The sequence below is a fragment of the Lepidochelys kempii genome, chromosome 2 (genome assembly GCF_965140285.1).
Source record: "Lepidochelys kempii isolate rLepKem1 chromosome 2, rLepKem1.hap1, whole genome shotgun sequence".
NCBI classification, from domain to species: domain Eukaryota; kingdom Metazoa; phylum Chordata; order Testudines; family Cheloniidae; genus Lepidochelys; species Lepidochelys kempii.
Genome location: NC_136381.1, coordinates 5,187,936 through 5,199,705, shown reverse-complemented (window position 1 = coordinate 5,199,705; position 11,770 = coordinate 5,187,936). Strand labels below are relative to the sequence as shown.

The window sequence follows — 11,770 nt, the reverse complement described above, 5'->3', positions numbered from 1 at the left end:
AGTGCGTTCGCAGGAGCTCCAGCCGGGGGACAGAGTCCTGCTGCGAAATTTGGGTATTGCTGGCAAACACAAGATAGCTGACAGATGGAAGGCAATACCTTACCTGGTGATGGAAAAGCTGGGAGATCTGCCGGTCTACAAGATCAAACCTGAAGACGGTCCAGGGCAAATAAAGACGGTGCATAGAAACCTTTTGCTCCCTGTGGGGGAATTGGTAAGCACCCCTTGTGAGATGGGCCACGGCAGGGCCGCCGGGCAGAACAGAGGTGCTAGACCAAAGCCGCCATCCAACACAGACAGTGGGCCCCCTGCAGCTAACTTACCCCTATTCTGCACATCTGAGAGTGAGTCTGAGGAGGAAGACACAACCCTGGTGTATCCTGGGATGGAGACAAGATTTCAGTCTCGATCAGCTGAACCAAACGAGAGTTTTCCCTCTTCCGCCCTAAACCCAATGGCGGAACTATTTAGGCCCCTTTCTGACACCCCGGTGCTGCTGATGAGACCCCCCTGTGATGACACACACAGGTTATTGGACAATGGGGACAGACAGGTAGAGGATGTCCTGGGCACCTTGGACCCTCCAGCGTTAGAACTAGGAGTGCAGGGGCCTACGCCAGTAGCCGAGGGACCCTCCAGGGAAGCCTCTCCATCCGTCACTCAAGAGGATGTTCCCCTTACTTCGGCAACAGAGATTCTCAATAGACGAGACAGGGTGATAAGACCAGTGAAACGGTTAACTTATGATGCACCTGGGGTGACTAGTGAGGAGCCAATACATTTAGCACACAGGCTTGTGGAAGCTAAAGTGGGCTTCCTGAGGCCCTTTGGAGGAAACCAATGAGTTGGTATAAAGGGAGTGTGATTTGTCGGGACGACAAAGTCTCGGCTGGGGGGAGGATGTAAGCAGTGTCAGGATGAGCTCCACCCTGACATCTGGTGGTGAGGTGTGGCAAGTTGTGGAAAAGAACTTCAGGGGCCGATCTCATTTGCATAGGCACACCCACCACGCCTAGAATGAGACCATAGCTGCCCAAATGGTCACTTTGGCTGCTGTGGGATCCCCAGTGTCTCTGTTATTGGGGCAGGAAGAATAAATTGTTATTACCCTGATTATGGGAACTGTGCTTGGAACTGTACGTGGCCTTTTGTTATGATGGAGGGATTCACCATCAACTAAGTAGCACTCACTAGGCAAGAGTCATGGGTTCCAAAACTGTGTGAATGGAGAGAGGCTGGGGACAAGTATTAATACTTGGTGGCATGGGCCCCTTGGTGAGGGCCTTACATGCTGATTGCACTTCCTCCTCTCTCCACTGTGGAATATCAGAGCTAATTTTGATTTCATTAGAAGTCTAGTTATAGGCTGCTGAGCTCACTTTGGGCTGACAGTGCACCAGCACTGGGGCTCCCCTGCTATAAGCTGAATTCACCTAAGAGCTGAAATCACTGAGTGTTGTGTTAAGTAGTGGGGGAGCCTGAAGATATATTGTGGAGCAGTTTGCGGGGTGGCTGGTGAAGCAGTTCGACATGGAGCAGTGTGTGGATGGCAGGAGCTGCTTGTGGGCCGTGGAGCTGAGTGAAGGAATTCGTGGGGCGGCTGGCGGAGCGGAGCGCAGCTGAGCGAAGGAGTTTGTGGGGCGGCTGGCGGAGCGGAGCGGAGCGCTGCTATGGAGCTATGGGGCGGTCAGCTTCAGATCACGTAAGGTGCCTCTTACCCCCGTCCCATTTCCACACAGGTTGGGAGGTAAAGCTCCGCCGATAAACTTTCGAACTCTGGGGCTGCCCTGACCAGGGACAGAGACTTTTGGGGCATTGGACTTTTGGGGTTGCTGGACTCAAGAACCAAAGGGAAAAGGGCATGCCCCAATTTGCCTGGGGTGGGGTTGTTTTTGCTCATGGGTTGTGTTACGAATCCTGTTGGTGGTGTTTCCCCAACATAAGGCCACATTGTTTCTCTCTGTTATTAAAAGACTTTTGCTACACTCAGACTATGTGCTTACGAGAGGGGAAGTATTGCCTCCTGGAGGCGCCCAGCGGGTATGGTATATATTTGTCCCAGGTCACTGGGTGGGGGCTCGAGCCGGTTTGCATTGTGTTATTGGAATGGATCCCCTAGATATTGAACCCGGCCCTTGTTGCTGCCAACTCTGACGGGCAGAAGGGTTACATTTGTATCCCATGGGAGGGGTAAGGAGTGTGGTTATGTACTGGCCAAGGCCAGGCTTTTCTTTGGCTTTTACTGTTTCTTATGCGCACCCACCCACCCTCTTGCCTCTCGTGCCTGGTTGCTGGACATCAGCTTGAGAAAGGAGCCAGGCAGCCTTCCAGTGTATGCTCACATACTACACTCCCACCAGGCCCTGTGGCACTTTTAACTCTATCCTTTAGCTCTTCTCATTGTACTAACAAACCCCTCTGGCTGGGCAGAAGCAAGGCACTGTCTTTGTTCTTTGTTCACACAGATTAGCAGGGATGTAAGAGTCAGACCCAAAATTCTCTCTCAGGCTAGCAAACAGGCCTGTGTACCAACCCAGCCCCAGATTGCGCTGCTGCATGCAGAGCCCCCTAGCCCCCCAGCAGCTGGTTGGGCTAGATCAGCAAAGCGGGGGCCGTGCAGCCGGACCAAGACATTTTGCCACCCGCTGCAGTAAAAGATCCCCTTTGCTAAAAGGCATGCAAGTGCGCAGACGGTGGAGACCCGCCCGAGCGCCAGCCTGAAGGCTGAGCCCTGCACGTTCTGCCTCTCTACTTAGCGGAGTTGACTATTTTGCTGGAATCTCGTGTTTTAGCAGCGAAATCTGCCGCCTTGCTCCCAGCTGCCTGGCTTCTGAATCCTGGTGCAGGGCCTCAGCCACCGGCCAGCCTACCGGGCTCTGTCTCAGTTGCCAGACGGCCCCAAACAGCAGAAAAAAGGGACCATTTGTCCACCTGGCCTGTAGTAAACTCCTCCTCCTGATCCACTCAGCCAGCTGTGCCCCCCTGCTGCTCTGCGGAAGGCCTATGCAAGGCCATGGGCTCTCCCCTAAGTGCAGCATGGGGTGCCATTGTGGTCAGCAAAAAGAAAAGGAGGACTTGTGGCACCTTAGAGATTAACAAATTTATTTGAGCATAAGCTTTCGTGAGCTACAGCTCACTTCATCGGATGGTCAGGTGGCGTTTTCAAGGAGTATCAAGGGGGCCGGCACATGTTCATCATTGTGCTGTATTGAAAACCGTGTTAAAGGGCGCCCGGACTGGCGGGGGTGGGAAGGACAGGAGGCCATGGCCCCATCACTTTTAAAAGGGCACAAGAGCAGGGGCTCTGAGAAAAGGGGCGACATGGGAAGGCAGGGCCATGGTTCGGATGCCTATCTCCCCCCCCCCCCCGCCCTCCCCCCACACATACTTTTAGGGAGCTTCCACTGTTCCTGTGTGAACATAACAAACATCAGCCTAAGGTCTGCCACACAAATGGATCAAATGATTCTCCTAGCCTGGCAGGCCTTCTTCTGGCTGCTGCAGGTCTCTGCTGGCTTCACGCATGCTCCAGGAGCCTTTCCTTGTGCCATTTCTGCTCCTCTGGTCCCTGGCTGGTCCTGCTGCCTTTGCCTTTGGAACGCCCCGTGAGTCAGTTTAGGGTTCCGTCTGCAAACAGCCCGTATCAACAAGCATTATTTTACCAACCAGTCACTGTTTGGTAGCATTAGCTCCCCCCCGTGGAGTTCTGCTTGCTTTTTAGTTACACTTTGGCTCCAGCTAATCTCGATTTCCAAGGGGAAGGTTTTTCTCCTGGAAAATGCCACCTTGTTGAAATTGAAACTTTCCGCGGGAACATGTCCATTTTGACCTCATTTAATTTTGAGGGGAACAATGGAAACAAAGCATTCAGGGTATGTCAAACCATTTCATGGTTGACATTTTGGGACTGGAATATTTGGCTTTTGGGTTTGAAATTTGTTTATAAAATTAGAAATGTTTTAAAAGGTCAAAATCCAGCCCTTTTGCTGGATCAAAGCAAAACCTTTCACTTGATCCCAAATGAATTTTTTTCAAATCTTGTGTTTAGTGGGACGTCTTGGTTTTTGCGCTCCAGTTCGGAATGAATTTTTTTTCAAGATGTCAGGATATCCTGCAGAACACAAACTCCGGTTCCGGACCAGTTCTGCTCTGGAGGGGAAAGTCTCTCTTCCCTGATCAGATAGGTCCTTCAATCTGTGTTCCCATTGCATGTCCCTGAGCTGTCAGATGCAGCGTGGCCCTTAAAGCCATCTTTCTTATAGACTCATAGACTTTAAGCCCCCAAGGGACCATCGTGATCAGCTAGTCTGACCTCCTGCACATCGCAGGACACACGACCCCACCCACCCGCTCCTGTAATCGGCCCAGAACCTCTGGCTGTGTTACTGACATCCTCAAAGCTTGACTTAAAGACTTCAAGTTCCAGAGAATTCACCATTTACTCCAGTTCAAACCAGCAAGTGACCCATGTCCCATGCTGCAGAGAAAGGGAAACCCCTCTCCAGGGTGTCTAGCAAACTGACATGGGGAAAATTCCTTCTTGACCCCAAATGTGGCGATCAGTAAGACCCTGAGCATGTGCGCAAGACCCACCAGCCAGAGACCTGGGAAAGAATTCTCAGGTGTAACTCAGAGCCCTCCCCATCTAGTGTCCCATCACCGGCCGTTGGAGATATTTTTTGCTAGCAGTTGCAGATCGGCTCCACGCCATTGTAGGCAGTCCCATCATCCCCTCCCCTTCATAAACTTATCAAACTCAGTCTTGAAACACATTCCTTTTTTTGCCCCGCCAGCTTCCCGTGGAAAGCTGCTCCAGAACTTCACTCCTCATATGACCCAACCTCCAGCCCAGAGGCACCAACTTTCTAATGTGCCTAGGGGTGCTTGATCTCCACTCTGTACCAGGCCTGGCAGGCTAGAAGAACAATACCCTGTACTTTTCCGTTCAGTGGACAGCTACTTTACATCTTGTGATCTCCGAGCACTTTGCAAACATCAGGGCGAATTCAGCCTTATGCAGGAAGGCGGCAAAAAGCCTTGGCACCACTTCAGTCCCACTTAAGCCTTCAAAATAGGCATTTTATAAATGGGGAAATGGAGGCATAGAGCTTTACCCCATAACAGAACCCAGATCTCCTGGCTCCTTCGCCTGTTCCTTAACCACTTCGATTCCAGTTTAAATTCAGCAGTTAGAGCTAGTGTCTCTCCGAGGCTGAGAGCCACTTGTTGCAGGTGGTGGAAGGGGGGAGGGATATACTGGCAAGGAGCCAGTTACAATTCTCTGATTTCATGGACCAATCTGCACTGGCATTGGCCTGGGCCTTTGTGTGAGCTAGAGCAGCTTAGTGGCTGCTCTAATTTATGCCAGCTAGCTGTGGTGCCTATGGGATCATACAGCAGGTGAAGATTGGTGGACTCTAGTTGCCCCTTCTTGCCCCCAACACACCAATTACACTGGTGAGGGGCAGACGATATAAGAGCTGCCTATGATGCCCAGCTAGTTTTCAGGTGGACCATCGCAATCAGATTCTGGCTCCTTTGAGCTGCTTAAGCGGTACATAGGAGCCAATATGCAGAAGAGATCCTGGCCTTTTGTCTTTAAATATGCCCATACCTGTTTTCTTTATGTGACACTGATGACGGCATAAAAGAATCACAGAGAAACTTCTTAACAGCAAAGCAAAAAATGATTTTTAATTGCAATCTACAGAACAAAACCTGACCAGTTATAATTCTAGGACAAGTATCCTCCAGTGCAATCAAATGTTGGCTGCATTTATTATCTGTCACACACATGGGATTCCACAGAGCTTTTGCAGAGCTTCACAGTGCAAGGATACAAATGGTATGCTGTAAAAGGTACAGAAAACACCTGACACACGTGAGTGAATTAAAACATTCAATCACGAAGAGCAATGCCAGAGGGAGAAGGAGATTAACTGCTTCAGGGAAGGGAGAAAAATGTGCATTATTAGATGTTGTTTCAAAGAGCTCAAGGGCTGATGCACTGGTAAAAGATGGCTGTTCCACATGGCAGGAGCTGCGGAGAAGAAGGCACTCACGCCAACAGCTGTGTGAAGGTGACAAGGACCAGAAAGGCCAGGGTTAGGGGAATGGAGGGAGCCAAATGGGTAGCAGACTGATGAGAGAGGGCAAATCCTGGAAGATTCCTGCTATACAGAATCACAATCCATCCTAACCAGGAGTCATGTATTAAAGTAGAGAGCTACAATCCCAGACACAAAGAAATAGGCTTCCACACAACTCAGGTCCTCTCTTTGTCTCCCTTGTTTACCAGGGGCCCACCCTCAGTTTGCAACTCTACACAACACAGAGAGACATCTAGTGGCAGAATAACATATTGGATGAAAACATGAAAACAGAACGAGGAGTAATGGTCTCAAGTTGCAGTGGGGGAGGTTTAGATTGGATATTAGGAAAAACTTTTTCACTAAGAGGGTGGTGAAACACTGGAATGCGTTACCTAGGGAGGTGGTAGAATCTCCTTCCTTAGAGGTTTTTAAGGTCAGGCTTGACAAAGCCCTGGCTGGGATGATTTAACTGGGAATTGGTCCTGCTTTGAGCAGGGGGTTGGACTAGATGACCTTCTGGGGTCCCTTCCAACCCTGATATTCTATGATTCTATTCTATGTTACAGATGGGGTTTTTTTTACCCACCAGGAGGGCAGTTTTGAACTGGGTCCTGAAATGAATGGGGAGCCCAGGGAGTTGTTTGAGAATGCAGATGGTGAGCTCACACATCTTGCAGAGGAGAAGCCAGCACATCTTGGAGTCCTGGCAGCTTGGATCTGGGGAGGAGGGGGAATTGTACGAGTCCAGGCAAAAGAGGAGGTGGGATTTCAGCAGAGGAGGGGCCAAGGCAGCAGCAGGGTGGCAGTGGGAAGATCTGCAGCTCTGGGAAGAGAAGGGGGGCCCAGGGTCCAGGATCATGGCTATGAACAGCAGAGACAAAAGAGAGGTGTGGGTCAAAGAAGGAGCGAGAGGAGCAGAGCTTGGTTTGGCAATGCCGCTCTCGCACAGCTGTCTTGGAGGCCCCTTCAGTCCCGGACATGGTGCTGAATCTGGGAGTCTGCCCGCTCAAGGCACGCAGAGAGGGGGATGATGGAGGGGTTAAAAATGCATGCAGAGAAGTGCATCTATATAAAGAATGTCACCACAGCTAAACAGGAAGTGGCTGAGAGGGAGGGGGAGCTTGGCCCAGAGGAAGAGGAGCAACGGGATTTGGTGAGAGAGGTGTGATAGCGGGCAGCGGCTCTCTGACAGAAGAGAGCCAGGAATGGCCGCCCGGCTAAGGCAATGGGGTAGGAAGAGGTCGAACGATCCCCAGGGCTGGAAGCTGCCCTGAGATGAAGTCTGAGGCCCAGCCACTTGGTTGTAATAATAATAACTATCCCTAGTGCTTATCCCACGCTTTCCATCCGTCCATCTCAAAGCGCCTTGCAAAGGAGCTCGGTCCTATTGTCCCCTGTTTACAGAACAGAAGCCAGGGTTTCTGAGTCCCAGCCCAGAGCCTTCTAGAAGGCCACACTGCCCCTCCTGCTACAATCAACCCGGGGTCAGGATTTCAAAATCGGGGCAGGGGGGATGCTCCCGTCACCAGCTGCAGATAGTGAAAGGATGGGGAGAGTCTTATGACCTTGCCTACGAATTTTGCTTCCTTTTTCACCATTGAGTTCACAATCCATCGCGATGGATTCAAAGAGCTCAAGCTAGGTAGCTTAACGAAGAGAAGGTTCAGGGGTGACTTGATCACAGTCTAAAAGTTCCTGCATGGGGAGCAAATATATAATAATGGGATCATCGATCTAGGAGAGAAGGGTCTAACATGAGCCAGTGGCTGGAAGTTGAAGCTAGACCAATTCAGACTGGAAACAAGGTGTACATTTTTAACAATGAGAGTAATTAATCATTGGATCAATTTACCAAGGGTCATGGTGGATTTTCCATCAGCAGCAAGTTTTAAATCAAGAGGGAAGGTTATTCTAAAAGATTTGCTCTAGGAATTATTTGGGGGGCAATTCTCTGGCCTGCGTTATCATAGTGTGACACTGACTAGAAATGTCTGTAGGAAAGGAAATATTATAGAAACTGGCTGGGATTGCACCAGATCCCCTTTCTGCAGAATACCACTCAGCATCCTCCTGCCCCGCCTGGCCCCAGGCGGCAGCTCCGTTCAGCCCAGTCCAACGCCTAAGACCTCACAATAGAAGACTCCGCATCTTCCAAGAGACATGCCAGGTGACAGAACCCCAGTGTGAAAGGCAACAGAGAAGCTATTTGTTCAGAAGTTTTGAGGCAAGGCCTGGCTGTTAGGATACATCGTTAAACCCAATGCACACAAGGTGTCGGTCTCTTGCTGGGGAAATCTGAGCAGGTTCTTCAGGGTTAAAGCCCCTCTTTTCCCAGCACATCACAGTCCAGCTCTAAGATCCTCTTACCCCATCACTGGGGACCTGGTTTGGGTGGCGGCTTCCCACTCAGGTTGCACAAGGTGCTCTGGCAGCAGGTAGTGGAATAGGAGGCTAAGCCCAGGTTGATATTGAAGTGCGGGCAGATTGGGGAGCATTTCTTGGTGATTTGCCTCCTGGCTGCCCACATGCCTTAACCAAGGAGAAGAAAGAGAAAACTATTATTAAAAGGTCTCTCCCTGAGGTCTCAGAGCCTTTGCAGGAAAGGATTTAGATCTAATCTCCAGGAGTCTCTAGGAGACTACAGTAAAATTATCCCTCCATTCACCTCACTCTAAACCTTCCAATCCCCCTCTCTCTCCACTCCTTCCTCTTCTTCTCTTTCCAAGGCCCTGGCTTTTGCCTCTTCTTCCAATCTCTGGCATCCCCTCCCTTCTCCAGACAGATTTAACAAGAAGACAAAGGGGCTGAACTGACCCCTCTGGGGATGGGTTCAAGATGTAACACTGGGATCTGGATTTCACACCCCACAAAGGTTGGGGTATTTGAGCCAGGGGTGCTCCTTCAGCCCCGTAAGGTTCTCCACCTTCCTAACATGCGTCTCCTGTGAGGTAAATAAATCCTGGACCCGTCCCCTAGCAAAACCCCACTGTTCTCCATGCTCCGGGAGTCATTCCCTAGTCAGCAATCCTGGCACGTACCAAACCCCAAAAAACCAACAGTCGTCAGGCAGTGCTTGTCCGCATCCGAGCACTTTGTGATCTTCAGACAGTGCCAGTTGCTGGACTGGTTTTCACAAGTGAAGCACCACAGTGAGTCAGCTGTGGAAGGGAGACATGGAGGCGTTAGACATGTAAAATGGTGTGGCCACTCCAGCAGCCAAGTCCTCTCCTTTACTGTAGTGTCAGCGAGGAGTTAGCCCACTGACGCCAGTGCAGTGAGACACTGGGGTGAGAGGAGAACCAAGCCCATGGTCTAAATCAATCCACCCACCCTGCAACAACTGCCCTTCGCCCATGCTCCCTCTCACACTGGATCGGGGGTGGGGAAAGCATTCAGTGCATTGCACCACCGGAGCAAAGCTTAGAGAGAAAAGATGTCCTTGTGGTTAAAGGCAGAGGAAGCCAGGAGAGTCAGGTTCTTCCATGAACTTTGTGACCATCGCTAAAGCATTAAGGGCTGATCAGAAGCTCAGTGAGGACCATGGGCGTCTTTCCGTTGATGCCCATGGGCTTTGGATCAGGCCTTTAATTTCTCTGCCTCCCAGTTGGCCAGCTGTAAAATAAGGCTAATAATGCTCACCCAATTTTCACCCACCCATTGCCTGGCTTCCCAGTTTAGATTGTAAGCTCATCCGGGCAGGGACTGTCTGTCTGTGAGGGGGTTTATAAACCCCATCCTGCCATGGCAATAAGGGATTCAGAGATGGAGTAGACACCTCCTCAGCTGCGTCTTATTGGCGAGCCACCAACAGCTGGGTGAGAGCTTGCGGCCCAGGCAGAAGGGGTCTGCCAGGGAATCTGAGGGGACACTGTATCAGCTCAAACCGGCAGGAAGGAGCTCAAGGAGTTGGTCTGCGAAAGTAGGCTGGAGGGAGGTGAGGAATATAGTGACCTGGCTGGAAGGCTGAGTCATGAGAAGGGGCAAATCACTGCAGGCTCTGAGGGGCTTTCAACGGGGGGCTCTGAATCAAAGAGGCTGCCTTACCCCCAGCTAGCCACAAGGGGGGGGGGCGCACTCTCTGGTGAGCGACCCCCTCCACACTCTCACTATGTACCTGTGCAACGCCTGGCACGAGGGGGCCCTGACCCAGGTTGGCGCCTCTAGGTGCGATTGTATAGCAGAAATAATAAAAATACCAACACAAACTCGCTCGGACAGCAAACCAAACCACTCGCAGGCATGGAGCCAAACCCCCTTAAAAATCACCAAACCGACAGGACACAGAACTGATGTGAACTAACCAGACCGCCGCATGTGCCCAGGGCCACACACTGAAGTCAACAGAAGATTTGTCAATGACTTGAACAGAAAAAGAGTCAGCCTCCAAGCCAGAATTAATTATGCAGCAACTCCTGGCTTTGTGCCCCGCTCTCAGCCCACAGAAGCTTTTAAACAATGCTGGGTTTGACTTATCGGAGCCCAGAAACCTCCCTGAAAAATGCCCTTTTCGGGAATGAGGGTGGAAACTTCTTCCTCTTTTCCCCCATCAAAAACATACTCACTTCTGGGCTGAGCTCAAGCATCGGAGCCCCCGTCGGCTCGCAGGCAAATGAGTGGAGACAACTGAGAGCAGGGCTTTCCCACAGCACCTCCCGTCGCCCGCCGCATCTCTGCCGCAAACACTATGGCAGCGCTTCATACTTTTGTTGCTAGCCCAGAGGGGAAGATGCTCCCCTGATTCCCCATCTTCTGGATGAAGTCGTACGGGGGCCACAAAATCCACGGAAACCCTTTGCTGGGCTGGGGGATGTGACCACCTTGGGGATTTGGGTCCTGCCCCGGTGGGATAGGTGCCCCTGGAGAAGCAGCTCCTGCCCCCAGAGGTGTAACGGAGGTGCAGGGGAGATGGGTGCTGCCCCTGGGGTGTGAGAGATCACAGGAGCTTATCTTGTGCGGCTCCAACCCACTGGCTCTCACCACAGCACACCCATGGGGCCCTGCCACCATGCTGCCCTGCCCCCTTCCTTGCCCTGGTGCTGTCAGCACCCCTAGCTGGGCCAGGCTGGGTCTGGTGGGCTGGCATCATCCCCTGGACCCCCCGTTGCTCAGCCCCGATCTGCATCTTGTTTGTCTAGCAGCACAGGGAGCCTCTCTCGACGTCTCACCTTGCTCTGCGCACAGAATGACGGCCAACAAGACAGCCAGGACAACCTTCATCTTCCCTGGATCTTGGTCATGTCCTGGTGTGAACAGCTTCTCCCAGGGCGGGATATAAATCTCCCTGGTTGGATTCAGTGACGAGGGAAACAGCAATTTAGAAGGCTGGGTCCCGCTGGGGCAATGCTCGGGTTGGGAGGGGTGGAATGTGTGTGGGAAGCTCAGATCCGGCTCGCCCTGTGCTGGCAGGGTGGTGTGAGGGACCCGGTGCAGAGTGAAAGGTCCTGACCCTGATTGCTTTTGTTTCTATATGTCGCCATTCTGCTGGGAGGCATGAGCAGCAACCAGGGCTGGGTTCAGCGTGCAGGGGTTCCTGTGAGAATTACAAAAGAGAATTGGGTCGGGCTCAAACCCAGCAATCTGGGAAAACAAAGCCCCACCCCTAGGCGCTTCTAGGAAGCCATTTTGCCCCACTCGTGAGCACAGAGTCTAGGTATAATGAAAGAAAACGTATTAAAAGG

The 11,770-nt window shown here is 51.6% G+C and overlaps 1 protein-coding gene across 1 annotated transcript; it reads right to left on the bottom strand.

Annotated features, from left to right (window-relative positions):
* Window positions 1-8,463: 8,463 nt before the first annotated feature.
* On the bottom strand, window positions 8,464-11,309 carry LOC140906308 (lymphocyte antigen 6E). The gene is made up of 3 exons (XM_073329978.1): window positions 11,258-11,309; window positions 9,131-9,250; window positions 8,464-8,621 (listed from the first exon to the last, which is right to left on the bottom strand). Exons 1-3 carry the CDS (start codon window positions 11,307-11,309, stop codon window positions 8,464-8,466), a joined length of 330 nt encoding a protein of 109 aa, XP_073186079.1.
* Between the last annotated feature and the right edge of the window lie 461 nt (window positions 11,310-11,770).